The following is a 27,908-nucleotide window of genomic DNA, read 5'->3' on the forward strand; positions in this document are numbered from 1 at the left end:
TGATTGGTTTTTTTTTTTTTTTTGAAATTAGAGTTCTTAGCACAATTAAATTGCTCTAGCTCTAGTGCTTTAGTACATGGAAGTGAAAATTGCTACTGTAATAAATTAGATACACTCATATTGAAAAGAATTAAGCCAATAATAAGCCACAATCTTTATTAATTGACTATACTAAATTTTCTTAGCGAGTCATGTAGGATTATAAATTTTTGTCGCAACCAGTGAAATAAGAGATTATTAATTTCTTTTAAAATTAAATAATTCATCAAACGCCACATAGGCAAAATTGGCGAATGAAATTTTTAAGGTTAAATTAATTAATTATTATATATTATCTTTTAATATTAGGAATTTTATCAAAATATATAACAAATTTTAACACATTAATGCAAAAAAAAAATATTTTAAAAAAAGTCAAACAAATCGTGTATGGTACCACTAAATTATTACAATAATTCAATTCATAACTTCTTGATGCAACTAACCGAGAGTGTAGCTAAATATAATCATATCATGTAACTAATATATAAAGCTAAACTTTTATCCAGGTCACGAGGCAACGACACTTGGCATTCTAACTTTTCGCCAAGTGTCGCGCCACGTTGGATAGATTAAATACACTTCAAAGATAAAAAAGTTAGTTTAGAATTTTATTATGAATTAAATTTGTATAGAATTTTAAGATAAAATTGTTAATTTAGAATTTTATTTTCAATAAAATAAAATTTGAGTGTCGCGTCACGTTGTATAGTTTTAAATCAACTTCATAAACAAACCCGGGCATCGCACGGGGCACAAAACTAGTTCATAATACTTTTAAACATCGTATGATATTAATTAAACAACCCTAACAAATAATAATCAAACCATCTAAGAATTGGATAAGTAAGCTAATAAGAATTTATTTTTATTTTTTTTGACAGGAAATAAGAATTAATTTGGTAACACTTGATTCAATAACAGAAATTAAAGAAACCCTAACAAGTAACAAACGTACCTGATAAAACTAAAACTTATAATAATCAAATAATTAAATAAACAACCCTAACAAATAATAATCAAAGAATTAATTGAATGACGAGTAAACTACACAGAATAAATCTCCAGCATACATGAGAGTGATAACAGTCTTGGACAAATTAATTAAACTTAATCCTTGAAAGAGTAATTATGGCCTATTGCAGTTCCAAATACCATGACGGGTCTTCCTTTGATGATGACAAAGTGAAGAGCGTTGTTGTGTCGACACGTTGCAACAAGTATGTAATCATCTTCTTGTAGTCCATTCTCCTTCTTCAGTCTAGGCCACACCCGTCCTTTCCCGGACTTCAAAACATACTTAAATCCGGGATCATCCTCGTTGTTGTTGTTGTTGTTGTTGTCGTTGTTGTTCTTCTTCTTATTTTTATCAAAATAATTCCATCTACTAAGGGGCATCTTGTACACGAACGATCCCATGATGACCTTGACTTCGATATCCGCTTGTTTAAGAAGCTCTTTCTCTTGATTTGTTAGAAACGACGCGTCTAGCTTTTTTTCTGAACCTGCCGGGAGGGCTAGTCGTGCCTGTTGAGGTGCCATGTCAGATGGAGTCATTCTCTTTTCCATTATTACTTTAACTTCGCTGATATCTTCTTTATTGTATCCCAAATTACGCGTCACATGCTCGATAATTGAGGCTTTAGTAGCATCATTATTATGATCAACAAAACATAATTTAATAGCAGGCTTCTTGATCTTCTTCACTTTAGGTTTGTTGTTGTTGCTGCTGATCACGTGCACGGGGGTTTTCGAGGCCTCGCCGGGTTGTTTGTTGCTGTTGTTTAAAGGTTGTTGTTGTGGTGAAGGTGGTTTGGCAAAGGTAATCTTTAAGTTGAAATTAGGGTTTCTCATAATGTAACATTCTCTTTGTATCTTGGATTTTGGTTCATCATCATCTTTGGTGTTTGGATTTGTTGGCAAGGAAGACGAGGTTGTAGCATTATTGTTTCGTTTCTTGTTGATCATGGTGGTGGTGGTGTTTTCTTGGGTTTCATCTGATTTCTCCATCGAAATCGATCGAGAAATTAAGAAGAAGGATGAACAATTAAGGGAGAAAGATTTCAAGGGAATGAAGATTGCGTAGAAACTGAATATGAAAGTAGAGTTTGTGATGATATAGGAAAATATGAAAGTAGAGTTTGGGATGATGTAGGAGTGAACAAATTGAACTTGGTGAGCAAGTATCCTAATTGTAGTAGTAATATGATACGAGTAGTTTTTAGGAAATCAAATCCAAAGATTCTGTTCATAAAAATGATAATCTATCTCATTTTAGGAAACAATATCTAAAAACCTTGATTATGATAGACAGATACTCTAATATTTTAGGACTACGAGAAGTATTAGCTAGCTGAGGTTTGTTTATAAAAAATCTGATCTTTTACAATAATCTTTTACTCAGCCCATTTAAAACCCTTCTTAGATTGTACTTGTATTACCAAAAAAAAAAAATGTTAGGTTTATTTGAAAGTCATGATCTAATTGTAATTTTATTTTCGGTGCAAATTCTAATTGTATGTTAATACAATGAACATAAATATTTAAAAAAAAAAAAAAGCGGGTTTACACTATTTTATTGTGTGGCAAGAAAGAAGAGGAAGAATTTCATTCCCTAAATAATTTCACACGTGACTTTTCCCCAAAATTACTTCTCTCTCCTCATTCTCTTTTATGAACTTTGCTCTATCAAGGCCATTGCTAAAAGCTTTCTCTCTCTTCAATTTGCTTTTATTTCTCTCTTCAATGCAAATGATGCCATTGCAAGACCCAAACACCTGAACTCCCTGAATTGAGAGTGGAAGCTGGACCTCTAAGAAAGATATCTTGTCATGGTCGAATTCTGCAGAATAAACAGATTGATAACAGAAGAGGAGATGACGATCGGAGTTGGAAATTAAGGGTTGATTGAGATGAAGTTGGATGAAATTGGGTGTTTTGATTAAGGAATTCCAGAATTTATAGACGCATTTGAAGCGTACAACTGATTTAATAGGTAATTGTGAGAGAATCTCTGTGATTATCTCAGTCGGAAGTGTCGCCATTGTTGCCGCTCAAGCTCTAGAAGTACAGTCACGCAGACACGCAGTGTTGGAGGCTGCCTAATGGGCGATGCTCGAACAAGTTTGAATGGGCTTGTTTGAAAATGGTGGTGGTTCAATTTTTGTGGGTGAGTTGGGTTTGTTCGTAAAAATGGAGGTTCTAATTTTGCTGAGTTTCTTCGATTTTGATTTTGATACTTTTTTTTTTGAAAGAATTTTGATTTTGATACTCTGTTTTGCATTTGTAGCTTAATTACTTTTGTAAAAAAAAAAAGGGTCACTTTTGTGAAAAAAAAAGGTCACTTTTGTGATAAAAAGGGTCACTTTTGTAAAATAATGATCATTTTTGTGAAAAAAGAAGTTATTTTTATGAAAAAAGAAGTTATTTTTGTGAAAAAGGGTCACTTTTGTAAACATATGAGTCACTTTGTAAAAAATAAAGGGTCACTTTTGTAAGAAAAAAAGGTCACTTTTCGCAAAATGTTCGATGTACAATAAAATTATTGTAAATCGGGGGCATGCAAAAGGAATTGTACAATGAAAGTCCCACCCCCTTACAAAACTCTATTTGTTTATGTATAATTATATTAACTCTATTTTCTATTTTATTGTTTATAATGTGAAGCTCGTGTTATGTACAGTTTGTTTATATTTTATACAACAAATCTAATATATATATATAAAGGGGAGTTTTTTCACGAGTTTTTAAGCCACTAAGGATTTAATTTTTTCAGCGCGCCACGTAGGATAATAAATATTAGTGGTAGCCAATCAAATAAGAGATTATTAATTTCTTTTAGAATTAAATAATTTAACTGACACGTAAGCAAAATTGGCGAATGAGATTATCCAGTTTAAATTTATTAAATATAAAATATTATCTTTTAATATCAGGAATTTTATCTAAATATTTAACAATTTTTAGCACATAAATATATATGTAAAAAAATTATTTTAAAAAATTCAAACAGACCGTGCATCGCACGGGTTTCATCTAGTATTTTATATATTTAAATGATAAAATTTACTAGTATTATTTTATTCCTTGTACGTAATTCATCATTTAATATTTTTATTTTAAAGTAAATTATGAATTTGGTCGGTCATTATATTTTAATTAAGATAAAACATCTAATGTCAAAAGATAATATTTAATAATAGTTTATGTGACAGTTTAATTATTTAATTCTAAAAGAAATGACAAATCTCTTATTTAATTGGCTAAAGCGCAAATTCTAGAATAAGATATTAAGATGTACTTTCATTAATTTATTGTAAGAAAGATTAAAATTACCTTAAAAGTATTTAAAACTCCATAAAATACAATTAATTTTTTCCCTCAAACAAAAATATACAATTGGTTTTGACTTTTACCACCTCTAAATAACCGCTTATTCTTTTTTACTACCTTCATTAAAAAAAAAGGTTTATTTTCCATTATTTTACTACCTCCAAATAACAATTAATTTATTGGCATGGAAGATCGGGGGAGATGAAGAGGAAATGTTAAAAAAGTGGACCTTACTAATGGATTTATGGACGAAATCCGTTAGTTCGTGGTAAAACCCAATTTTTGGAAATTTTGTTGATGGTGAAATACTGTTAAATATGGAATAGAAAATAAAGAGAGATGAGGGAAGATTGTTACGTTATATTTCATATTCCATCTAGTACGGGATATATATAATGTACATTTCCTAGGGTTCCATCAATGGATAAGACCAAATACCCAACTCTAGAATATTCTAGATTGTACATGGGATAATAGTCATCCATATTTAGATATTATCATAACACTCCCCCTTGGATGACTATATATTGAATAAAACAATAACTAACATTTACTACAAAACCTGTACAAAATAATACACTATAATGCGCATAAGATGCTGCCTCGTTAAAAACCTTACCAGGAAAACCCAGTGGGAAAAAACCATGGTTAAGGAAAAAAGAGTGCAGCGCGCATTAACTCCCCCTCATGACTACATCACTTGAGATCTTTAAGACGACGCAATCCAATGTCGTAAGCTAACTTTTTGAATGTTGTTGTCGGAAGAGCCTTAGTAAATAAGTCTGCTAAATTCTCACTTGAACGAATCTGCAATACATTTATATCTCCATTCTTCTGAAGATAATGAGTGAAGAAAAATTTAGGTAAGATGTGCTTTGTTCTGTCGCCTTTGATGTATCCTTCCTTAAGTTGAGCAATACAAGCAGCGTTATCCTCATATAAAGTTGTTGGTGCCTCTTTCCCAGATGATAAACCACAAACTTCTTTTATATGTTGAACTACCGACCTTAACCATACACATTCACGACTAGCCTCGTGAATTGCTAAAATCTCAGAATGATTGGAAGAAGTAGCTACAATGGTTTGTTTCATGGAACGCCAAGAAATGGTAGTACCACCATATGTGAACACATATCCAGTTTGTGACCGACCATTATGAGGATCAGATAAATAACCTGCATCTGCAAAACCAATCAAATTTTCTTTGGACAACTTTGGGAAAAATAAACCCATATCCTTCATACCTTGAAGGTAACGAAGTAAATGTTTAATCCCATTCCAATGCCTTCGGGTTGGACATGAACTAAACCTTGCTAATAAATTAACTGAAAATGATGTATCAGGTCGTGTATGACTTGCAAGGTACATTAGTGCTCCAATTGCACTAAGATACGGTACTTCAAGACCAAGAATTTCTTCATCATTTTCCCGAGGTCGGAATGGATCTTTCTCTACTTCAAGTGATCTTACAACCATAGGGTTGCTCAATGGATGTGCTGTATCCAAAGAAAATCTTTTAAGAACCTTTTCTATGTATGTTGATTGATGCACAAGGATTCCATTCTCTAAGTGCTCTATTTGTAACCCCAAGCAGAATTTTGTCTTTCCTATATCTTTCATTTCGAACTCTTTCTTTAAATAATTGACAGTCACTGAAATCTCTTCAGGAGTTCCAATGATATTCAAATCATCAACATACACTGCAATTATAACAAATCCTGATCCAAATTTCTTTATAAAAATACATGGGCTGATAGGATCATTCTTATAACCTTCTTTCAACAAATACTCACTTAGACGGTTATACCACATACGCCCAGATTGTTTCAATCCATAAAGAGATTTGTTCAATTTAATACAGAAATGTTCTCGAGAACTAGATTTTGCTGCTTCCGGCAGCCTGAATCCTTCTGGGAGCTTCATGTAAATGTCATTATTCAGTGGGCCATATAAATAAGCTGTGACTACATCTATCAAACGTAAGTCAAGTCCTTCTCTTATTACCAGACTAATCAAAAATCTAAAAGTAGTTGCATCCGCCACAGGAGAATATGTCTCCTCATAATCAATACTAGGTCTTTGTGAGAATCCTTGTGCAACTAAGCGTGTCTTATATCTTACAACTTCACCCTTTTCATTTCTCTTTCGCACAAAGACCCATTTATATCCCACTGGCTTTATACCTTTAGGTGTACGGACTACTGGTCCGAATACTTCTCTTTTTCCAAGAGATTTTAATTCTGCTTCAATTGCTTCTTTCCATTTTGGCCAATCATTTCTTTGTCTACATTCTTCAATAGATTTTGGTTCATGATCCTCATTATTATCCATAACATCTAATGCTACATTGCATGCAAAAACATCATCGACGTCGATTTGATTTCGGTTTCATGTAATTCCAGACATGATATAATTTATTGAAATTTCTTCATTATCAGGTACCTGAATTTCTTCTTGTATCATGTATAAAGTCTCTTCTGGAGATCCTTCGGAAATTGTTTCTTCAATTTGACCATCATCAATCAATGCTCCTTTTCTTTTCCGAGGATTCTTATCTTTGGAACCTATTGGTCTTCCACGTTTTTGGCGTGGTTTAGACTCATTAGCAATTTTATTTTGTCCTTCCGGGACATCTATTTTAAATGGAGCATTAACAGCTGGAATATGCGACTTGGTCACTCTTTTTGGGTCAGCAAACGAGTCTGGCAATTGATTCGCTAAACTTTGTAAATGAATTATCTTTTGAACTTCCAGTTTACATTGTTTAGTTCGAGGATCAAGATAGGATAATGATAATTCATTCCATTTAATTTCATTTTCCAGCTCTCTCTTTTCACCCCCTAATGTTGGGAAAAGTGACTCGTTAAAATGACAATCTGCAAAACGAGCCGTAAATAAATCCCCTATTGTAGGCTCAAGATATTTAATTATTGACGGGGATTCAAACCCAACATATATCCCCATCCTCCTTTGAGGACCCATCTTAGTGCGTTGTGGTGGAGCTATTGGAACATAAACCGCACATCCAAAAATTCTTAGATGGGAAATATTTGGTTCCTGACCATAAACCAATTGTAATGGGGAGAACTTGTGATAACTTGTTGGCCTAATGCGAATTAGTGTTGTTGCATGTAATATAGCATGTCCCCAAGCAGAAATTGGGAGATTGGATTTCATAAGCAATGGTCTAGCAATTAACTGAATACGTTTTATTAATGACTCTACTAGACCGTTTTGTGTATGAACATGTGCTACAGGATGTTCAACATTTATCCCAATGGACATGCAATAATCATTAAAAGCTTGAGATGTAAATTCACCAGCATTGTCAAGCCGAATAGTCTTAATGGGAGTATCTGGAAAATGTGCCCGTAACTTAATCAATTGGGTAAGTAGTCTCGCAAACGCCAGGTTACGAGTTGATAACAAAGACACATGTGACCATCTAGTTGATGCATCAATTAAAACCATAAAATATCTAAATGGTCCACATGGGGGATGTATGGGCCCACAAATATCTCCTTGTATACGTTCCAGAAAACTAATTGATTCAAAATTAATTTTAGCTGGTGATGGGCGAATAATCAACTTGCCTTCCGAGCAAGCAGCACATGAAAAATTATTATGAAGAATCTGCTGGCTCTTCAAATAATGTCCACATGAATTCGTAATTATTTTTCGCATCATTATTGAACCGGGATGGCCTAACCGGTCATGCCAAACAACAAATCATTAGTAAACTTCTGGTTTACTATAGCATGAGCTTCAATAACATTGATTTTTGTGTAGTACAAACCACTAGAGAACCAAAACATGTTTTGAGCCATGAGTTATACTTGTGATTTGAAGGAATTCGTTATTTTCTTCATTGATTGTCTCAATATGATAACCATTATTGCGAATATCCTTAAAACTTAATAAATTTCTTTGAGACAATGGGGAGTATAAAACATCAATTATTTTAATTTCAGTTCCCCAAGGCAACTTTATAGTGGCTCTTCCGGAGCCCTCAATGATATTTGTACTACCCGATATGGTACTTACATTAATCATTTTCATCATCAAATGAGAGAAATATTTTTTATTTTTAAGTATTGTATGTGTAGTTGCACTGTCAGCAAGACATAATTCTTCACCATTCATAGCAAATTGAACTTGAGTAATATCCATGTTCTTCATGAAATAAAATACATGTCAAAATCTTAAGCATAAAAATAAAGATGATAAAACAAATAAATCAATAAAAACACTCAAATAGTTCATAAATTTATAAAGCAAAAATCCTTATTACAACGAAAGAAATAAACTTAAATAAATTACTAGGATAAGCAAACATAAGTCTAATACTTAAAACTGACATAATACAATATAATTTTAATTATTCCCTTCAGTGAAGAAATCGGCAACTTCTAAATGACTTGTACTGTCAAAATCAAAATTATTCCCTTCCGGGGAAGTAAGGAAATCACCAACATCAAATTGATTGGCATTGCCAAAATCAAAATCACCTTCACCATCTTCAAGAACAAGGTTTGCCTCAACTTTCTTTCCTTTCTTCAATGATTCTTGGTAAAGTTCAATAAGATGCTTTGGAGTTCTACAAACCCGAGACCAATGACCTTTTCCTCCACAACGGTAACATATATTGTTATCACTTTTTTCTTTTTCATCCCTACGTTCCCACTTCTGGTGGGAATGTGAGTTTGTGAAATGACCTCCACGACCTCTACCATATCCACGTCCACGACCCCGGCCGCGCCATTGGCCACGACCACGACCTCTACCTCGACCACTACTGCTGGAATGGTCCCTGTTTTTAGTTTCTTTCCCGTTATGGGTTGTCACATTCGCTTCAGGGAATGGAGTAGAGCCAGTAGGACGTGATTCATGATTTTTCATTAACAACTCGTTATTTTGCTCAGCCACAAGATTAATTCAGAATATTTTTTAAAACCTTTTTCTCTATATTGTGTCTGCAGGACAATATTATTAGCATGGAAAGTGGAGTATGTCTTTTCAAGCATTTCTGCATCAGTAATATTTTCTCCACATAATTTCAATTGAGAAGTTATTTTAAACATAGCTGAGTTATATTCACTAACAGATTTAAAATCTTGCAATCTCAAATTTAACCATTCATAACGAGCTCTAGGGAGTATCACTGTTTTTTGGTGGTCATACCTTTCCTTTAGATTACTCCAAAGGATTTGTGGGTCTTTCACAGTTAAATATTCATTTTTGAGCCCTTTATGGAGCTGATGGCGAAGAAAAATCATGGCTTTAGCCTTATCTTGAGGTGTTGCCTTATTAGCCTCTTTTATTGTTTCACCAAGCCCTTTATCATCTAGGTGTATTTCATCATCTAACACCCATGATAAATAATTCTTTCCGGTAATATCAAGGGCCACAAATTCGAGCTTGGCAAGGTTCGACATTTTTCACTATACAAAATAATATTAAAAGATAAGTATATATAAATAGTATTCAAAAATATGTATTAAACGTTATAATCATGCATAAATAAACCTGATACAAATCATGCATAAATAAGAACGAAATAGAAGGGGAGAATGTTAGCATGGAGAAAAATAAAAATGGAACCTTAAATTATATATCATGCTCTGTATTCGTTATATATGTTGATATTCCAATAAATAAGCATGCAAAAGTAGATAAATGTTAAATTATAATTGTTATGGGCTGTGATCATACTTACATGATAATAATAATATGGATTCTAGATAAATGTTTGGTAATCCTACTCAGTTGACTAGCAATGGTGCTGATAACATGTTAAATATGGAATAGAAAATAAAGAGAGATGAGGGAAGATTGTTACATTATATTTCATATTCCATCTAGTACGGGATATATATAATGTACATTTCCTAGGGTTCCATCAATGGATAAGACCAAATACCCAACTCTAGAATATTCTAGATTGTACATGGGATAATAGTCATCCATATTTAGATATTATCATAACAAATACAACTTTCTTTTATGGAGCTAGTAAAAGTCAAATTTTCCTTAAACTCATTAAAAATTAAAGTTATCCTTACATTTACACAAGTAAAAGTTACCATAAAATTTGCTACCTAAAAATTATCCACAGATTGAGGGTCTTTTAATAATATTAATGAATGTCTGCCGTATACAAGAGTTATTGAAGCAATTATAACAGAACCATTGTTCAGGAGTTCATGAATATCTATGCATATATTAGCTTCACCTTCAATCATATGAACATAAAAATTAACAATGAACGAATTTTGAGGCCACAAGAATCGTGCATAAATTACCAAGAGCGACTCATATCCCAAACCTCTTCGTACCACATTCAGAGCAAAACTTGGAAGTTGGTCTCAAGTACGGAGATCCACATTCATCACAAAACTTTGCGGGACTAGTTGGCTGGAAAAGACGGGAAAAATGGAAAATGGGGGGATAAATCACAGGTAATTAGGAAAAAGTATCTAGCATATAGAAAGAAGCTGGAATTTCGAAGTCAATAAATCATAAGATTATGCCAACTTCTAAGGAATGCAAAATAGTAATACAGTAACCTTGCAAAAACATAACCCTCAGTCCGCAACTCCTCACTGAACAAAAACTTCTGAAAGGACATGCTCATTAGAAACTGGCTACTGGTTAAAAGGCATCATTGACATTGACATTGACATCGACAATGCTTTCAATCCATATAATTCTCTAAGTAATCTTGAATTTGAAAGTTTATATGCCTCACAAACTTAAAGAGGTGACCAAAACATCAGCAAAATGGAGCAGTTAAGATTATATAAACACACTACGAAGCAATTCTCCATCTAAAATACTCCTTTAATCCATTAAAGGTTGGCATGTGTAGAGTCTGGGGTGCCTGAACTCTGAAGCTAGTCCACTCCTTGAATAAGTCCGGAAAATCTTCCATATAGTTCTGATACTCCCTTACAAGATCTTTTTCGTGACTAAGTGTTAGAATCCGCCTCACTAAGCGATTACAAATATCAGCAGATTTAGCTATATGTAATGGTCTCTCACAGAGTTCCTTTAAGAGTTGATGCATGAACTATGAACACAGGTCCTTGGGTATTAACCAAAATACAGCCTCTCACGGAGTTCCTCTAAAGTTAATGCATATGCAAGGGTTTTGTAAGCAATTTAGTGGGGTGGGAGCTGAGGGGGTAACTGCTTAGACTAGTTAGAACTAGACATGAATAATAACACTCCACCCCCATAAGACAGCAACTAGTGAAAGAATTGACTTAAAATTTTGCTTCAGAATAAGATGGAAATATGACTTACGGAAACAGGTAATATGAATAGATATAAGAAAACTTACCATCACATGTAAACGACCTACTACATGACTTCCTCCTAGAGACTCTAATGATGCCATGTTCTGAGAAAGAGTCGGAGATTCATGGCCATGAGCAATGTCGGGTAAATGGGAAGATTGCCCACTTTCATGAGTGCAAGCTAAGAGAGTAGCCTGTTGATTCTGGTCAAGAGACTGATGATGATTAAGGATAATGGTATCATATCGTGGCTGGCGAGCCAACGTCACCAAAGAATGTTTGGATGGTGTCTCCTGCTCCCGTGGATTCTGCCATATGCACTTTAGCAGCATTAATCACAGAGGATAAAATAAAATTTAAAAAAATTGTGGTTTTCAGCATAAGACCAAAGCTTGGCATCTTTAATTAACTTATTTTGTATATGAGTTGGATAGTGAAAAGGGGATAAAGTTTCTGAAAGACAGGAAGTACTAACAGATTGCTGTCGGAAAGAAAGGTGTGGTCCTAACTTTTGAGACCAGATACTTCGGTTCAGGAGGTTGGAAGATTATCCTAAAATGGATTTGGCTATTCAGTAGGTCTCACCAGATAGAGAAGAATGATTGTAAGGCCAACAATTTGAGCATATACTGAAGGCGTTCATTTTGGACTAGATAATACTCTTATCTTCACATTAGACTCATACTGCCATACCTCACAAACTTTTTCTGTTTGGGTCTTATTTCAGTTAAGCATGACTAACCCACTTTACTGTCTGCTAACAAGTGCTGTAAGTATTTTCGAATACTGGTAATTTTTTTGGTAAATGGATCCCTAACCAATTATCAATAGAAGTTGATAAACATAAACAAAAGGTATGCTAAAGATATCAATATTTAAATCAGAAATTTCCACTCAGAAAATTAACCCACACTGCCCGAGGGATGCTAAAGACACTATCAGCAGACGGGTTTTTAATATAGAACTCAGAAAGTCAAGTTGAGTCAGCATACCTCTGTTGCAGACTGGAACTCGTGGTCACTGTTGCTGTTGTATGACTGAGAAAAGATATATCAAGCTTCATCAACAAGTTTCATATTGTAGAAATAAAACCATATACAGATGAGAATGAGCTTACAAGCAAACCAGGGACAGTCGGTGAAGTGTTTGATAAAGCACGCCTAACTTTATGCCTTGGGTTGTAAAACTTATAGTCCCTAGCTGTAACTGCTATTTCAGTCCGCCCTGTCAAACGCTTGAACCTGTAAGATCCCGAACACTATTTAACATAGATGATAAACCACTTGCACTTTATATAGATGATCATATATATAGCTTTTCTTTGGAACTTTTTTCTACCGTTAATACACTATCACATATACGAGCTAAGAAGGATTCCAACATACTTTAGAGCATGACATTCATGCAAACTAAAAACTGCTGAAATAAGGTGTTCCAAATCTAAACTGCATGGAAGATGCCTCAGATAGTCAAATTTACAGATGTATAATAATATTATTAAATCTTCATAAACTAAGGCACTTCTGACTTTATTTCCAAACGCTCTTTCATCTAAAGATTAGAAAGTTCCAAATGATCTATCAAAGCAAAATAATCACTGTAGTACTACTTGGGCAAGGACATTAATAACTATTTAACATGTGTAACCACAATAGGCTACTACAAGCATGTATAAATGACAGAAACTAACCATTCTGCATCATCAACAGGAACAACAGTTGGTCTCTCAACAATATCTAAGCCATTGGCCACTACAAAACGAACCCTCTTCTCTTCTTGGACAACTAATTCCGGAAACCTAGTCCTTGTTTCGAGAGAAGTAGCCAATTCCCTTCGTTTAAAAGAATAAGAGCCTATGTTCACAGGATGCATAAAATGTTAGACAATAAACTTAATAAGATGAAAGAAACATCCAGATAATGTATACATTTTTTATGAGCATGAAAAAGAATTCTAGACTTACTAGTTTCTCAAGCTGCAAAGTTAGGCTAGTTCAAACACACATAAGATTCTGATTTTTTTAACAGACCAATCCTCTGCCATATAGGCTATAAGACCGACTTTCATATCAAAAATATTACACTTCGGTAAAAATTCTTTTAAAGACATTATAACATAGAAATAAATGTTTGTGCAACAGGAAAGTACATAAAAATATAATAGTAAAACTAAACAAGACTTGCATGAGATAATTCATTAGTGAGGTACAGACCCTTTCCTTAACCAAGAAAAGGTTCATGCGACAGGAAATTACACGTTGATAAAATGTTACAAACTAAATAATAGAGGTATAAGATAATTTATTAATGAGGTAAAGACCCCTTCCTTAACCAAGCAAAGGTGGGTACCCATTGGAGGCAGAAAATGAAATTTATGAACAGCCTGGCTGGGCACCGAGACAAGAGCTACATATTTATTTCCCCATAAATATGAGTCAAACAAAATAAAGAGCAAACCATAATATGATTTCATTAGATATACCCTTAGAACTATAGATATTGCAAGGGTCAAAGAACATGCAGCCAGTGGCCAATCACAGCTACCATGCAGTGAAAGGAATACTAAAGAGTAGTAACATCTGATTGGCTTGACTGGGCAATCAGAATTACTCAGATCCAAATAAGTGTAAATTGCTAATATATACCATTTGAATAGGAAAGCAGATGGACAGAGAAATTGCTCATTTGCTACTGAACTATTTTTAAATTTGTGTTTGCTATTCCTGTAAAAGCATCAAACCATTCAGCGACGCTGATGTGAATCAAAGAAGCTAGTTGGTTTCATAGATAAACACTTGTTTAGCAAGGGTCTAGGCAGGACAAAGCCCAAATGCAAGGAAGGGACTGCAGGGTGGGGGGAATCAATTAGCCAGCAACAAGCAGTGTAGGCCCACTGTCTATGGAGTTAAATAAGTACACAATGTTAACCTGGAAGGCTTACAAGCTGAGTTTATATAGTTAGGCATATGTTCTTAATATTATTTAGAAGATGAAGGCTCTGATTCTAGAAACTGTATCCGACCCAAATAATGCCTCTGATATGAATTGATCAAAATTAATCTATTTTGTTATCTCACACTAATTCACTTGATTTTTATTTTTTTCTTTTTCTTTTTTCTTCTTTTTTATGCTATCCCTTACTAAAAAACAATGAAGAGATAAGCCAACAAAAAAAGCTAAAACATGCTACCTGTTTTAGGAAATTTCTGAGTCAACTTTCTGTAGAGCCCGCCAGATGCTTCTAGAGCTACTCCAATAGTCTTTTCACGCAAACCATTTAATAAAGCAACTCTCATGTTCGCTTCACTCACCAGAGTTTCGTACAAATTAGCCACGTACATCAGCGGCAAAACAAACCTTGGATCTCCTTCATATTGAACTTCAGCAGACTTTCTCTTGTTTGATTTATCACCTCCAGGCTCAACAATATTATCAATATAAGCACCCGGCTTCTCAATAGTATGATGTGTGATAAAATTATCCACAACAATTTGCAAGAATCTTGCCCTTGCAGTTTCAATTGGCAAAACATCTAATACAAATGTAATTCATATAAAGTTGATTGAGCAAGTGAAGAAAAAAGCACTATAAAGATGCAAATGCTGAAGCAAACTAAGACATATACAAGCATGTAATATGGTAAGATTTACCCTTTGCTGTTAAGGCATGACAGGAATTTCTAAGAGACCCACTACTTTCTAGACTAGATCGATCATCTTCAACAACAATGTTAGGAATCTGAATTGGGGTCTTGTATACCTCATCCAAGCAATCCTGGATAAACACAGAAAGGCAAATCAAACATAAAATTGAAAACTCATCGATGAACATTAAAAATCGAGTCAAGATTCAACCTTTAAACCCTCTATCCACAGTTTCAAAAGGGTCAGCTACTCAGCTCATACAAGTATACAACAAAATCCACGACATATTAATCATTACATGTTCCAAAATTCTATACATTTTGGACCAAATAAACATTAATTGAACTAAAATTCATAATTAAAATTTTGATCTTTATCCCCTGCTTTAACATTAACTTATGGCAAGTAAAGTCACAATTCCCACAAAACACCATATTTTTTGTGACCCAACTTTTTCCCTACTCTCTCTGAAACATTCCAATAAATCAAGAAAAAAACCCAGAAAATTCTGTCAAATAATCACATGTAACATACACAAAGACAATCACAATATAATTAGCAGTTAATCAAAAGAATAACCCATTAAATTCAATCATAAAACAAATAATTAACCCAAAAAATAGAACTTACAATATTATTAGAGCCCTCATCATGATCTAAACTATCTTCAGTAATAGCATCACGATCACCGTTGCTAATTCTGTCGATTTCGCCGTCTTTTTTAACTTCATCTAAATTTCTCCCATCAATGTAAGAATCTACTGATCTTAAATTGATATTATTATTAACATTATTGATGTTATTTTCATCATTATCAATGCTACTATGATTATGAATTGGAACCCTAGATTCCATATCCCTTTTGTAATTCTACAATCCCATCAATTATCTCACCTCAAATACCCAAACCCATGATTTTGATTTGGATTTTCAGCTTTATTTCTAATCAAATTCTGTAAAAAAAAAAATGAATTGGGTAATCGAATTTTGAAGTATATTTTCCCGCCAGAAGAAGACGGAAAAGGGTTTTTATTTTTTATTTGATTGAAATTAACGGATATACAGACTGAGAAGAGTGAGGAGAGAGAAAATGGAGGTCGATGAGAGTGAAGGGGGTGACCGGAGCTAAGACCATACCAGTTGTATAAACAACGAAGGAGAAATTGGGAAAATTCCTAAACCTAATTCCGGTTTTTCCAAACCGGTTGATGGTGTAATTTTTAGGATGAACTAATTTTTTATTTTTGTTTTTTCAAAAATGGCAAAATCGAAATTAAAAAGTGTAAAAAATAAAAATAATTTGTTTATATGTGACCGTGGTTAGGTTTTACAAATAATTATGGAGTAGCTATTGTTGTGGGTAAAAATACCTCATATACGTGGACCAATCCCATAGTGACACGTGGCCCAGTTATAGGGTGTAAGATGCCACCTAATTCAGAGCCCTTAAAGCCGCAGGCCAGTTTCGTCGCGACATGTGGCCCAGTCAGAGGGTGACATGTGTCGTCATGAGAAGATGCCATGTGTTAAGGGCATCTGTTCCCTTAATAATCTACATGCCAGAAAACCCTAACAACGTCAGGGCCCAAATCCCGAGAGATATCAATGAAAGCCGCAAAACGGCGCCCCCAGAGTAGCACGTGGCATTCACTTATTGCACAGCCAATCACGTCACGCAAATCTAGGGTATAAACCCTAGAGAGGGGCACGAGTCCCACCCCTATAAATACCCCAATCATTTATGATGGGAGGGGATTCAGACAATTGAAAACAACATAGCATTAAATAGCTCCAACTTCTCTCTACTTTCTCTCTCTAGCCTTTTCCATTCTGATCACTGACTTGATCGTCGAAGGCGAATATTCCGTTGATCGGAATATTCGTTGTTTTGCAGGCGGGACCGACTCATTGCCAGAAGAGCGTGACCAGTATCCCAGGAAATCCAAAAAATACCCGAAACATTTGGCGCCGTCTGTGGGGATACTCGTACGTTATGGCGATAGACGGTCAGACACCTAATCCAGGCGAGGATGGACATGTAGAGGATTTAATCCCTACGATCCGTACTAGCGATTCTCTGATAGCCACATTTGAAGAAGTTGATGACCCTCCTGTTACCGCTGCCTCTCTTAAGGCCGCGCTTAACAAACTCAGAAAAGAAATTGAAAATGGAGCCTCTACCTCTAGGCAGCCGCCCAGGAGAGAGGAACAGAGGGATCCAAAGAAGACACACAGCAAAGCAGTCCATGCAACGGACGCTGGAAACACGCCATTTCGAAGGCCGACTGGAAGGTCCCCGAGAGTACCGCGGACTAATTTCTCTGACTTGCTGGTGAAAACGCAGTCGGCTGGGGGGAGGAGTAGGCAGCCTCGAAGAGAGGAGCCTGAGCCGTCCAGACGATGGAAGGACGCAAGAGATTACCTTCGGCAGAAGCAGCGGGAGCGCGCCGCCTACTCGGACACGGCCTCAACCCCGACTATGCCGGATGATTTTTCACATCATTCTCTTTCCCAACATACCAACACGGCCATCTCCAGTGGAAGTCAGACAGTCCGCACCCCAACTCTTATTCCAGTCTTTCATGCCCCAACTCCTATTCCAGCACAATCATTGCAATATCAGCCTCCTTAGGGGTTCAATGGCTTGATGCAGCCGAACCCCCAGGCGTACGGGCCGTATGGGCAGGTGTACGGACAGGCTCCCTATCTGGCTGGACCGTCCATGCAAACGCAACCCATCGATTGGCAGATGCGCGTACTTACTCTGGGAGATAAGCCGCCCCCGTTTTCGCAAGATATCTTAAATTCCCCTCAGCCACCAAAGGTGAAGAGTGTACTTGTGGGAGCTTATGATGGCACGGGCAACCCAGAAGAGCACATCACCTCGTACAGGAACCTGATGTACTTGCAAAGCGTAGATGATGCTACTTGGTGCAAATGTTTCCCGGCCACTCTGAAAGGTGTGGCACAGGATTGGTTCAACAGTTTGCCGGCCGGTTGTATCAATTGTTTCACTACTCTTAGTTTGCTGCTCGTGGGAAATTTTTCATACAACATACCGCCTCGAAAGACTAGCCTTAACTTGGCGACAATCGTCCAAGAAAAAAATGAGGGCTTATGCTCGTACGTCCAGCGATTTAACCAAGAAAAATCCCAAATTCATAATCTGCCGGACGAAATGGCTTACTCTGAATTTCTCCGGGGATTAAGGCACAATGGTTTTAAATTTGACTTGGTAAGGAGAAAGATTCGGACATACGTAGGTGTTCTGCGGGAAGCCGAAGCTTATATTGAGGCGACGGACTTTTGTTCGCTCACAAAAGCAGAAGCGCCGGCCAAGGGGGCTGAGAAGAAACCTTCTCAGCACGACTCGGCCGACCAAAAGAAAGAAAGGAAAAAGAGAAAGGAAGTCTGGGTACCTGATGGCCAGCCACAAAAGTCCAAGAAGGTCAAGGCGTACGAGCCTCAGTTTGAATTCAAGGATTGTTATTATATCTTGATGGAAATCAAGGATAAGTTTGAGTTTGAGAAGCCACAGCCGCTGAGAGGCCCGGCTCAGTATAGGAACAAGAACAAGTATTGTCATTACCACAAGGACGTGGGACATGACACAAATGATTGTATCAACTTGAAGAGACTGCTGGACAAGTTAGCCGAGAAGGGCATGCTGAATTCATATGTGATGAAGTCCAAATTCACTTACACACGGACAAACAACACGTCCGAGCAAAGACAGAAGAATGATAAGAACAAATATAAAGAGGATGATGGCAACATCACTGATTCAGGCATTGTGGCCGTGATATCAGGAGGATTTGCCTCAGGTGGTCCCACTATAAAAGGGATCAAGCAGGACGCCCGGAACCTGGGAAAGGTGATGCAGATGGATTCAGTAAAGGCTGAACCCTTCCCCGAAGTAATCATCAGTGAGGCCGATCGGGGGGAGGTCAAAGCCTTGCACAATGATCCCATGGTATTCATAATGAAGATATCCAATTTGAAGGTCGGACGAATATTGATAGACACGGGTAGCGCGGCTGATATCATCAGCCTGGCCGCCTTGAAGAATCTAAGCTTCCTAGAGGATGCTCTTCAGGACATCACTCACCCGCTGGTCGGATTTGGGGGGAATGTCATCCACCCAGTGGGGCGGATAGACTTACCTGTCCGATTCGGGCAAAAAGGGGAAGGAAGAGATATGGTTGTCCGCTTCTTGGTAGTGAAAGAACTGACTGGATATAATGTCATACTCGGTCGTCCTACACTGAATGCAGCAAAAGCAGTCATTGTGCCTCACCTAATGCTGCTAAAGTTTGAAAGGACAGACGGGAAAATAGGTACAATCCAAGGAAGTCAGAAGATGGCTAAGGAATGCAATCAGTTTGTGGTTAAGCCTACAGCGCGTGGACCAAAATCGTCCGAGCCAAAGAAGAAGGAACCTCACTCCCAACACACCAGGTCGGCCAGAAGCGTAAGGCGACCAAGATAGAGCAAGCATAGCAGCTAATGACTGTCGGACGGCCAGAAGAGCTACGCCCCCAGCCGGCCGGCAGTCACCAGGATATAGTGCTTGACCCCGATCAACCAAGTCGGACGGTCAATGTGGGCACTATAGCTTTGGGTGTGCTTGGGGATGAGTTAATTCAATTATTGAGAGAGTTCAAGGATGTATTCGCCTTTGATGTCGGCGAGATGCCAGGTATAAGCCCAGACCTGGCCGTGCATAAATTGGCTGTAAAACAGGTCGTTAAACCTGTCCGCCAGAAGAAAAGGAATCATGGAGAAGAGAGGAATCAGGCGGCCGCAGCATAAGTCAAGAAGCTTCTGGACGCCGGTTTCATTCGGCAATGTTATTACCCAGAATGGGTGGCCAATGTGGTCCTTGTCAAGAAGCCGAATGGAACTTGGAGAATGTGTGTGGATTACACCGATCTAAACAAGGCATGCCCTAAGGATAGCTTTCCCCTGCCCAAAATCGACCGCCTGGTTGATTCGATGGCCGGGCATGTCTTGATGAGTTTTATGGACGCATACTCCGGATTCCATCAAATTCCGTTATGGGAAGAAGACCAGGAAAAAACAGCGTTCGTGACTGAGCAGGGGTTGTATTGTTACAAAGTTATGCCATTCGGCCTTAAGAATGCTCCAGCTACCTTTCAACGACTTGTTAATACAGTCTTCAGAGATCAGCTCGGCCGGAATATGGAGGCGTACATTGATGACATGATTGTCAAGTCAAAAGAGCCGGCCGACCATTTGAAGGATCTACGAGAAACTTTCACCGAACTCAGGCGGCATAAGATGATGTTAAATCCAAAGAAATGTGTCTTTGGTGTCGAGTCCGGTAAATTTCTCGGATTCCTAATTGATCAACGTGGAATCGAGGCCAACCCTGAAAAAATTCAAGCTGTCATGGACATGAAGTCACCAAGGACAATTAAAGAAGTCCAAAGATTGACCGGCTGTCTGGCCGCACTTGGTAGTTTTCTGTCAAGATCAGGTGATAAGTGCCGCTATTTCTTCCAAAACATAAAAAAAAAAGCCATGTTTAAGTGGACAGAGGAGGCCGAGGAAGCATTCGTACAGCTAAAAGGCCATTTACATACATTGCCTCGGCTTGTCAGTCCACTTAAGAACGAGAAGCTATTTATCTACCTTGCTATCTCAGAACACTCCTTAAGTGCCGTCCTACTTGCTGAACGGGACGGCCGCCAGATCCCTGTCTACTTTATTAGCCACGTTCTACATAACGCTGAGCTAAGGTATCCCCCCATTGAAAAATTTGGCTTGGCATTGTACATGGCATCAAAAAAGCTGCGGCCATACTTCTTGGCACATTCAATTGTGGTCTACACAGACCAGCCTTTAAAGAAGCCATTTACAACGCTAGAGGCAAGCGGCCGTATGCTTAAATGGGCCTTGGAAATGAGAGGCTTGGATATTACATTTGAGCTAAGAAAAGCAATCAAGGGGCAAGCCTTTGCTGATTTTTTAGCTGAAATGACTCGGCCGGATCTTCAGACGGCCGGAGATCAAATCTGGAAAGTGTTCGTGGATGGTAGCGCGACAGCTACTGGTTGCGGTGCAGGTGTTATATGCCAGTCTCCTGAAGGATATAAGTTTGAGTACGCCCCGAGATTCCAGTTTCAAGCCTCTAATAATGAGGCCGAGTACGAAGCCCTCTTGGCCGGCCTAAGAATGTGTAAGGCGGCAGGAGCAACAAAAATTGATGTATGCTCGGACTCTCTACTTGTAGTCGGCCAGGTGAACGGAGACTTCGAGGCGAGGGAGCCGGCCATGATAAAGTTCTTGAAGATTGTAAAAGAGGAGGCTTAGAGCCTAGATCATTTTACTCTACAGCAGGTCCCTCGTTCGTCCAATCATCAGGCGGACGCCCTCTCTAAGTTAGCATCCTCAGCATCATGTGATACTCCCAGGTCAGTGTTTTGGGAAGTGAAAGAGAAGAGGAGTATTGACGCTGAGCCAGTACACGCCATTGATAGAAGCTCCACTTGGATGGATGGGATCATATCTTACCTAAAGGACGGATTACTCCCGGCCGATCCTAAAGAGAGCTGGTTGATGAAAAAGAGAGCGAACTAGTTTGAAATTAAGCAAGGAGAGTTGTTCAAAAAGGCATTTGTAAAGCCGTACCTGAAATGCATCACTCCTGAGAGAGGGCATGATGTCTTGGATAATCTTCACCAGGGGCAGTGTGGTTCTCACATTGGAGGACGAGCTTTGGCTGAAAAGGCTGCCCGCCTGGGTTACTACTGGCCGAGCTTAAAGTCGGACGCAATGGAAATGGTAAAGAAGTGTGACAAGTGCCAGAGGTTCGCAACATTAATTCATCGACCCGCCAACAGTCTTTCGGCCATCAGTAGTCCGCTCCCCTTTGCCAAATGGGGAATGGATATTTTAGGACCGTACACACCAGCGTCCGGCCAGAGGCGGTATGTGTTTGTAGCAGTAGACTACTTCACAAAATGGGTAGAGGCCGAGGCCGTCCGGGGCATCAAATGGACGGATGTTTCAGCTTTCATATGAAAGAGTATCATTACACGCTTTGGCGTTCCTCAGTCTATGGTGTTTGACAACGGACCTCAGTTCGAAACGCCTCAACTCAAAGAATGGTTGGAAGACCAAGGCATAGCTCATTGCTTTGCTTCAGTCGGCCGTCCACAAGCAAATGGTCAGGTAGATGCATACAACAAATTGATCTCCAATGGAATTAAGCGCAAGCTTGAAAAAGCAGGCGGCTTATGGGCTGACGAGTTAGTTAATGTGTTGTGGTCCATACGAACCATGGCCAAGAGTTCCACAGGAGAAACTCCCTTCTTCTTAGTCTATGGTGCCGAGGCGGTCCTTCCAATTGAAATGTATGAGCCCACCCTTAGGGTGATGCTATATGATGAAGCGACCAATTGGGAAGCCATGAAGACCGCCCTAGACTTCCTCCCTGAAGCTAGGGGCAACGCGGCTCTTAGACACGAAATCTATCGTCTTCGGATGACAAGGGCATACAATCGCCGAGTGTCAAAGCGGCCGATAAAATTGGGAGATCTGGTCCTAAGGAAGATGGAGGCTGTGGGACGAGCAAATGAGGATGGCAAGCTGACCCCAAATTGGGAAGGGCCTTATCGAGTTAGGGAAGAGGTCAGAGATGGGACTTACCGTCTTGAAGCCATGAACGGCCGACCCATCCCGCGTACATGGAACACTGACAATCTGAAGAAATATTATGTTTAATTACTTAGCCAAAAGCTGTGTATACAACTAGGTATGTTGACCAAGCAATGTAAGTCGTACGACCACGACAATGTAATTTTGACAAATTAATGAGAAAGTCAAACATTGTTATAATTATTTTTCCATTTAATTGCACAGTCATAACTTATACGGATAGGCCGCGTGAAAGTTGCAAGTAGGTTGCTTGCAACATAGCAACACGGTCGCAGAACAAAAGTAAATTAAATAAAAAAAGAATTGGCAACTTGATCCCAAAAGTCACATGAATGCGTCCGCCCTTAATTAATGCGGACGGTAAAGGTAAGGTACCCTGTGAAACCCATATAATGGGGCAAGGGCATACCTAGGCATTCCAGCCTAACCGAACATGAAAATTTTAAGTTGAGATCACACTTGGAATTTTCTGAGTGCGTCCGAGCGATAGTTTCAACGGACAAACTCACATAAAGCCAACTGAACGACCAATTAACGTGTTGATTCGACGTACCACCTAGTCCAAGGGAAATCATTATTATGATTTGATTAACTTGGTAGAAGTCATACCACCTACGGTATAAATTCTACAAAGTCAATCAAACCACCCAAAGTATGGACTAGGCGAACGCCGAATAAAGGGGCATACCCCCCGATTGTACGAAGATACAAAAATACGCGTACATAAAATCGCTCAAACGTGAAAAAGTATGCATACAAAAATGCAAAAGCTTAAGTGCAAAATTTTCAAAGTATGAAGCAAAACCTGAAAGCTGAATTAATAAAAGGACCGCTCAAAAGGCGGTAGAATATCTTACATAAAAACCGCTCGAAAAGGTGGTTGAAAAAGTCAAGAAAAATATACATAAATAGAGCTTAAAAGCAGAGGAAGCTGAAAGTCAAGGAGCGGCCGGGGTTGAAGCTGAATCATGGACTGGGATGGGATCCTGAGAAGCTGCAGGAGAGGCGTCCTCAGCTGGCACCTCTTTGCTCTCCGCTTCACCATCATGGCTGGCCGCCACTTGATTTTCCTCATCCTCTGAGGTTGTTGGTGTGGCGTCCAGCTCTGGAGAAGGCTGTCCAGCCTTCTTAGCTTCTTCCCTGAGGCAGACGAAGTTGAGGCGCTTAGTGAAGTGCTCTTGAAAATAGGCGGCCTCCCCATCGTCCACCATGAGCTCGAACGCTTCGAAGAAGAAACTCTTCAGCCTATCCTCAGCGTTTTGCTCAATGCGGACGACCTCGTCTTCGCTAGGGGCCCGAGGCGTCTTCAGCTGGAGAGTCAAGTCCTCAATAGACTTTTTCAAGGTCTCCACCTCGGCCCTAAGTGCGTCCGCCTCGTCCAGGGATTCTTTCAAATGCTTCTGGGCTAAGGACACCTCACTTATGAGCTTCTCTGAAGCCTCAAATCCCTCCTTCTAGCGTTGGCCGTCCAGGAGGGCCTGATCCCTCTCCTACCTCATAGTGTCCCTGGCTAAGGCCTCCTGTTCGAGGGACTTACCCAGTTTCACCAGATCCTCCGTCTGCCGCGTTTCCTTGTCGGACAGCGCATTGATCTGGGTATCAAAATATCGGCGCTGGACGGCCACTTCCCCAGTAACATCATCCTGGGCCTTCTGGACGTTTTCCCAGGCGCGCTTCAGCTTTTCGTTTTCTTTCTCCTTCCATTCAAGGAAGGCGGTCAGCCGCAAGAAAAGCTGCGCACAAGAAAAACAGGGTAAATGTGTTAGCAAAGTAAGAGTGAAAAATTGACTAAGTGCATTTGAGGGGAAAAGTTACCTCAGGGCTGCAATTGATCATGGGGCCGAGGAAGCCCTCATGTATCCCACGCAGCTTATCTCGCTGCTCAGCAGGGACGGCCCGGGCCATGGCTTCTCGCATAACTTTTCTGTCCGCCCCAGTAAGGGACTGGCCGGGCGTCTTCATGTGTAGCTCCTCTGCAATATCTGTATGCGGACGCAAAGAGTTTAATGTAAGCTTAGTAAAAAAGAGAAGAAACAAAATAAAAAATCCAAAGTTACTTGGACTGACCGTCAGAGAAGCTTAGAGGGGTAGGAAGGTTGAAAGTGAATGGCGGGGGCGGCGCAGGCTCGTTATCCTCTTCCCCCGTCTGGCCAGGCTGATCGCCGGCCGACTAACTGGCATCAAGCCAATCAGATTCATTGACTCTTTGAACGGGCGGAGTCACTTCTGGCCCGGTCGGTTTTGCCGGGGTCGACTTACCCCTATCGTCCGATTTCTCGGACCTAACATGACCCGACATGGCGGTCGGATCTATGGACTTGGAGGCCTCGTTATCGCTCAGCCGGGGTTGTTCTCCTTTGGACTGCTTAGAGACAGTCCGCGACGTCGTCTTGGCCGCAGAGGTGGAAGTGGTCTTGGACGCGACCGTCTTCCTTTGTTTGGACGCCTTGCCGTCCTGGTCCGTCTTGGACGCAGGGGACGACTGCTTCCGTTTGGACCTGGGGGTTGGAGTGGCCAGCTGTAGAAATCAAAGTCAGTAAAAAGAGAACAAGATAATATAATTGATAGGCCGAGCCAAGTTAGGAAGAAGATCTCTTCCGTAAAACATACACGGACGAGAGGAAGAAAGCTAGATGGGTTTACTTACTCCTTTAGTTTGCTCGTACAGCCTCTGGCGAGCCTCTGGCGAGCCTTGTACCGAGCCAAGTCAATCTCGGACATGTTGACCTCCCCTTTCTGCTCCTGGTCAAGCATCTTGTACGCCTCAGCTGAAAGAGAAAAGGAAAAAGTGTTAGAAAATTCTTCAAATTCCAATAATCTGCATATTTGTAAGAATATGTGTACATGCGTCCACCTTGGGGCAGGTTCTTGTACAGGCCATAGACGGACATAAAAGTGGGATCCCGCAGCCAGCTGGATAAAGGGACACAGTTACTTGGAACGCGCTCAGTTTTGCCGCCCCTTTTCACCCGCTTGACTTTGAAATATTCAAGCTGGTACTCCTGGCTGGGGTGGACGGGTGGCTTATCGGGCTTGAGGTCCCCGCATCCAAGTTGAATTGGCTCAGCATTGAACCGATTCATCCGCAAGTTAAATTCAACGTCCTTGGTTTTGATGCGGTAGAATCGGTGCTTCCAGTCACACCACTTAGAGACGCGGTCCACCACCATCATATAATCTCTAGTGGTGCTCAAGATGAACCAGCCGTCCGTGTCCGCGTCCAGCTTAGTCAGTGAGTGCATCTCACAGAAAACTGCAAAGTCCGGCTTGAAGCCTTTGCAGATGCACGTCACTAAGTACCCAAAAATATTCAACCAGCTGTTTGGCATTAGCTGGAAGAGGGCTATTTCATACTCGTCCAAGACTGTGCGGACGAAAGGATGGAGGGGGAAGCGCAGTCCAACGTCTAAGGCCGCCCTGTAGACGCTGAAGGATCTTTGGCGCGGCCTCTCTTCTTCCTAAGCGGCCAAAGCGCGGGACTTCCTTGGAGGCTGGATCTCAAAACCCTCCCCAAGGTGGAGGAATGCTTTGTATTCCTCAAATTTGTAGTTCAGGTAGCCCAAGGTTGTGCTACCCACCGACAGGCGAACGGATCCTTGAAGTTGTCAATATTGGCAACATCCTCCTCGATCACCTCTTCACCCTCAGCGGCCGCCGCATTTCCCTCGGCTGCATTCTCAACTTCATCCTCTTCTCGCTGAGGAGCGCTCCAAAACTCGGAAGACAGCACTCTGTCCAGGTCGGCTGCCTCTGCCGAGCTGCGGCTCCTAGAACTATGGCCGCCTCGGGGAGAGATAATGTCTTCAAGTGGCCGTTTTCCATTATCTTTGGCACCGGCCGCCTAACTCCCAGTAGGAGGAGCTCTGCGAGGGGGCAGGTCGGACGGTTCATTAATTGAAACCCCCGTTCTTGGTCTGTCCGACCTGCCATATCGGAGATAGAGTTCTAAGGGAGTGGGGACGGACGCATCAGCGTCCGCCCGAGAAGAAGAAGGAGGCCCCTCACAGAGTAGCAACTCGGCCCCATCCATGACCGAGCTGGCATATTGGGGGAACCTCAACCCCGGAGTTCGCCCGGACGTTCCCCCCATAGCAGAAGCGCCTTGAGTTCTTTGACGCTCCTCGAATGAGGAAGTTACTTCCACGATCGAGCAGTGAATGCCCGTGGAAGCGGTCGTAGGAGTAGTGGAAGGGGTCTCTACGTTAACATTGTTTGGGTCACAAGGAGGCCTAGTGTTTACCAGACTTCCGTCTGGATTTCTGGCCGCATGACGATCGTGCGTTTGCATAGTCCGTGCCATGTTCGACTGCAGGGACAGAGAAGAATGGGTGGATGTGAGTTGGTACGCACTAGAAATGGACCCACTCCATGAAGGAGACAACTCGTCTCCGTCCACTCTAGACTCCTCAGTCCTAGGCGAACGGCCGACCTCATGAGGAGAAACGGACGAAGCCGAGTGTTGAGCCAACTTTTAAATAAACAAAGAAATAAAAAGACAAGAAAAAGAAAAACAGGCGGCCTACCTCCATACGTGTTGAAAACTTGGAAGCCTTGAAGATTGATCGGAAAATTCGACAAATGTCACCGGAAAACTCAAATGTGTGGCGGAGCTCTTGAATATTCAAAGGAAAACGCACTTTATCTCTCTAGAAGCTCTTATTTCTCTCTAGAAAATGTAAAGTTCCAAAGTGCCAAAATGAAGTCAAACTCCTTGTATATATAGGGAATATTTATGGGGGTAAGATAGTAAATTCATCTTTCCCGCCTAACTTAGCTGAACGGTTACTATTTGAAAAAGTGACCTAGAATTTGGAGGGACAAGGAGCAGCTCCGTTAAATTAGGCGGAAAGGATGACCTAATAAACGGCGCGTCCAAAAGGGAAGTTGGCAGAATTAAAGCTCTCTCCGAAATG

The 27,908-nt window shown here is 39.8% G+C and overlaps 3 protein-coding genes across 3 annotated transcripts; 2 read left to right on the forward strand and 1 right to left on the reverse strand.

The window, feature by feature from the left end:
* Nucleotides 1-10,476: 10,476 nt before the first annotated feature.
* On the reverse strand, nucleotides 10,477-16,580 carry LOC110681872 (uncharacterized protein At2g02148-like). Its single transcript, XM_021858019.1, has 8 exons — nucleotides 15,943-16,580; nucleotides 15,319-15,442; nucleotides 14,859-15,200; nucleotides 13,360-13,522; nucleotides 12,787-12,910; nucleotides 12,662-12,706; nucleotides 11,714-11,977; nucleotides 10,477-10,785 (listed from the first exon to the last, which is right to left on the reverse strand). Exons 1-8 carry the CDS (start codon nucleotides 16,165-16,167, stop codon nucleotides 10,684-10,686), a joined length of 1,389 nt encoding a protein of 462 aa, XP_021713711.1. The 5' UTR covers nucleotides 16,168-16,580; the 3' UTR covers nucleotides 10,477-10,683.
* Nucleotides 16,581-17,959: 1,379 nt separating this feature from the next.
* LOC110681748 lies at nucleotides 17,960-19,801 on the forward strand. The gene has a single exon (XM_021857875.1). It carries the CDS (start codon nucleotides 17,960-17,962, stop codon nucleotides 19,799-19,801), a length of 1,842 nt encoding a protein of 613 aa, XP_021713567.1.
* Nucleotides 19,802-22,395: 2,594 nt separating this feature from the next.
* On the forward strand, nucleotides 22,396-23,061 carry LOC110681749. Its single transcript, XM_021857876.1, has one exon. The coding sequence runs from the start codon at nucleotides 22,396-22,398 to the stop codon at nucleotides 23,059-23,061; it is 666 nt and encodes a 221-aa protein (XP_021713568.1).
* Nucleotides 23,062-27,908: the final 4,847 nt, after the last annotated feature.

The sequence above is a fragment of the Chenopodium quinoa genome, unplaced genomic scaffold, assembly GCF_001683475.1.
Source record: "Chenopodium quinoa cultivar QQ74 unplaced genomic scaffold, ASM168347v1, whole genome shotgun sequence".
NCBI lineage: Eukaryota > Viridiplantae > Streptophyta > Magnoliopsida > Caryophyllales > Amaranthaceae > Chenopodium > Chenopodium quinoa.

Excerpts from the sequence above, each read along its gene's own strand:
- LOC110681872 (XM_021858019.1), bottom strand. The coding sequence starts at position 16,167 with ATGGAATCTAGGGTTCCAATTCATAATCATAGTAGCATTGATAATGAT. Across the intron at positions 15,443-15,942 it reads ATGAGGGCTCTAATAATATT|GATTGCTTGGATGAGGTATA; the intron begins GTAAGTTCTATT and ends GTGTTTATCCAG. Across the intron at positions 12,707-12,786 it reads CGACTGTCCCTGGTTTGCTT|TCATACAACAGCAACAGTGA; the intron begins GTAAGCTCATTC and ends ATCTTTTCTCAG.
- LOC110681748 (XM_021857875.1), top strand. The coding sequence starts at position 17,960 with ATGCAGCCGAACCCCCAGGCGTACGGGCCGTATGGGCAGGTGTACGGA.
- LOC110681749 (XM_021857876.1), top strand. The coding sequence starts at position 22,396 with ATGGTGTTTGACAACGGACCTCAGTTCGAAACGCCTCAACTCAAAGAA.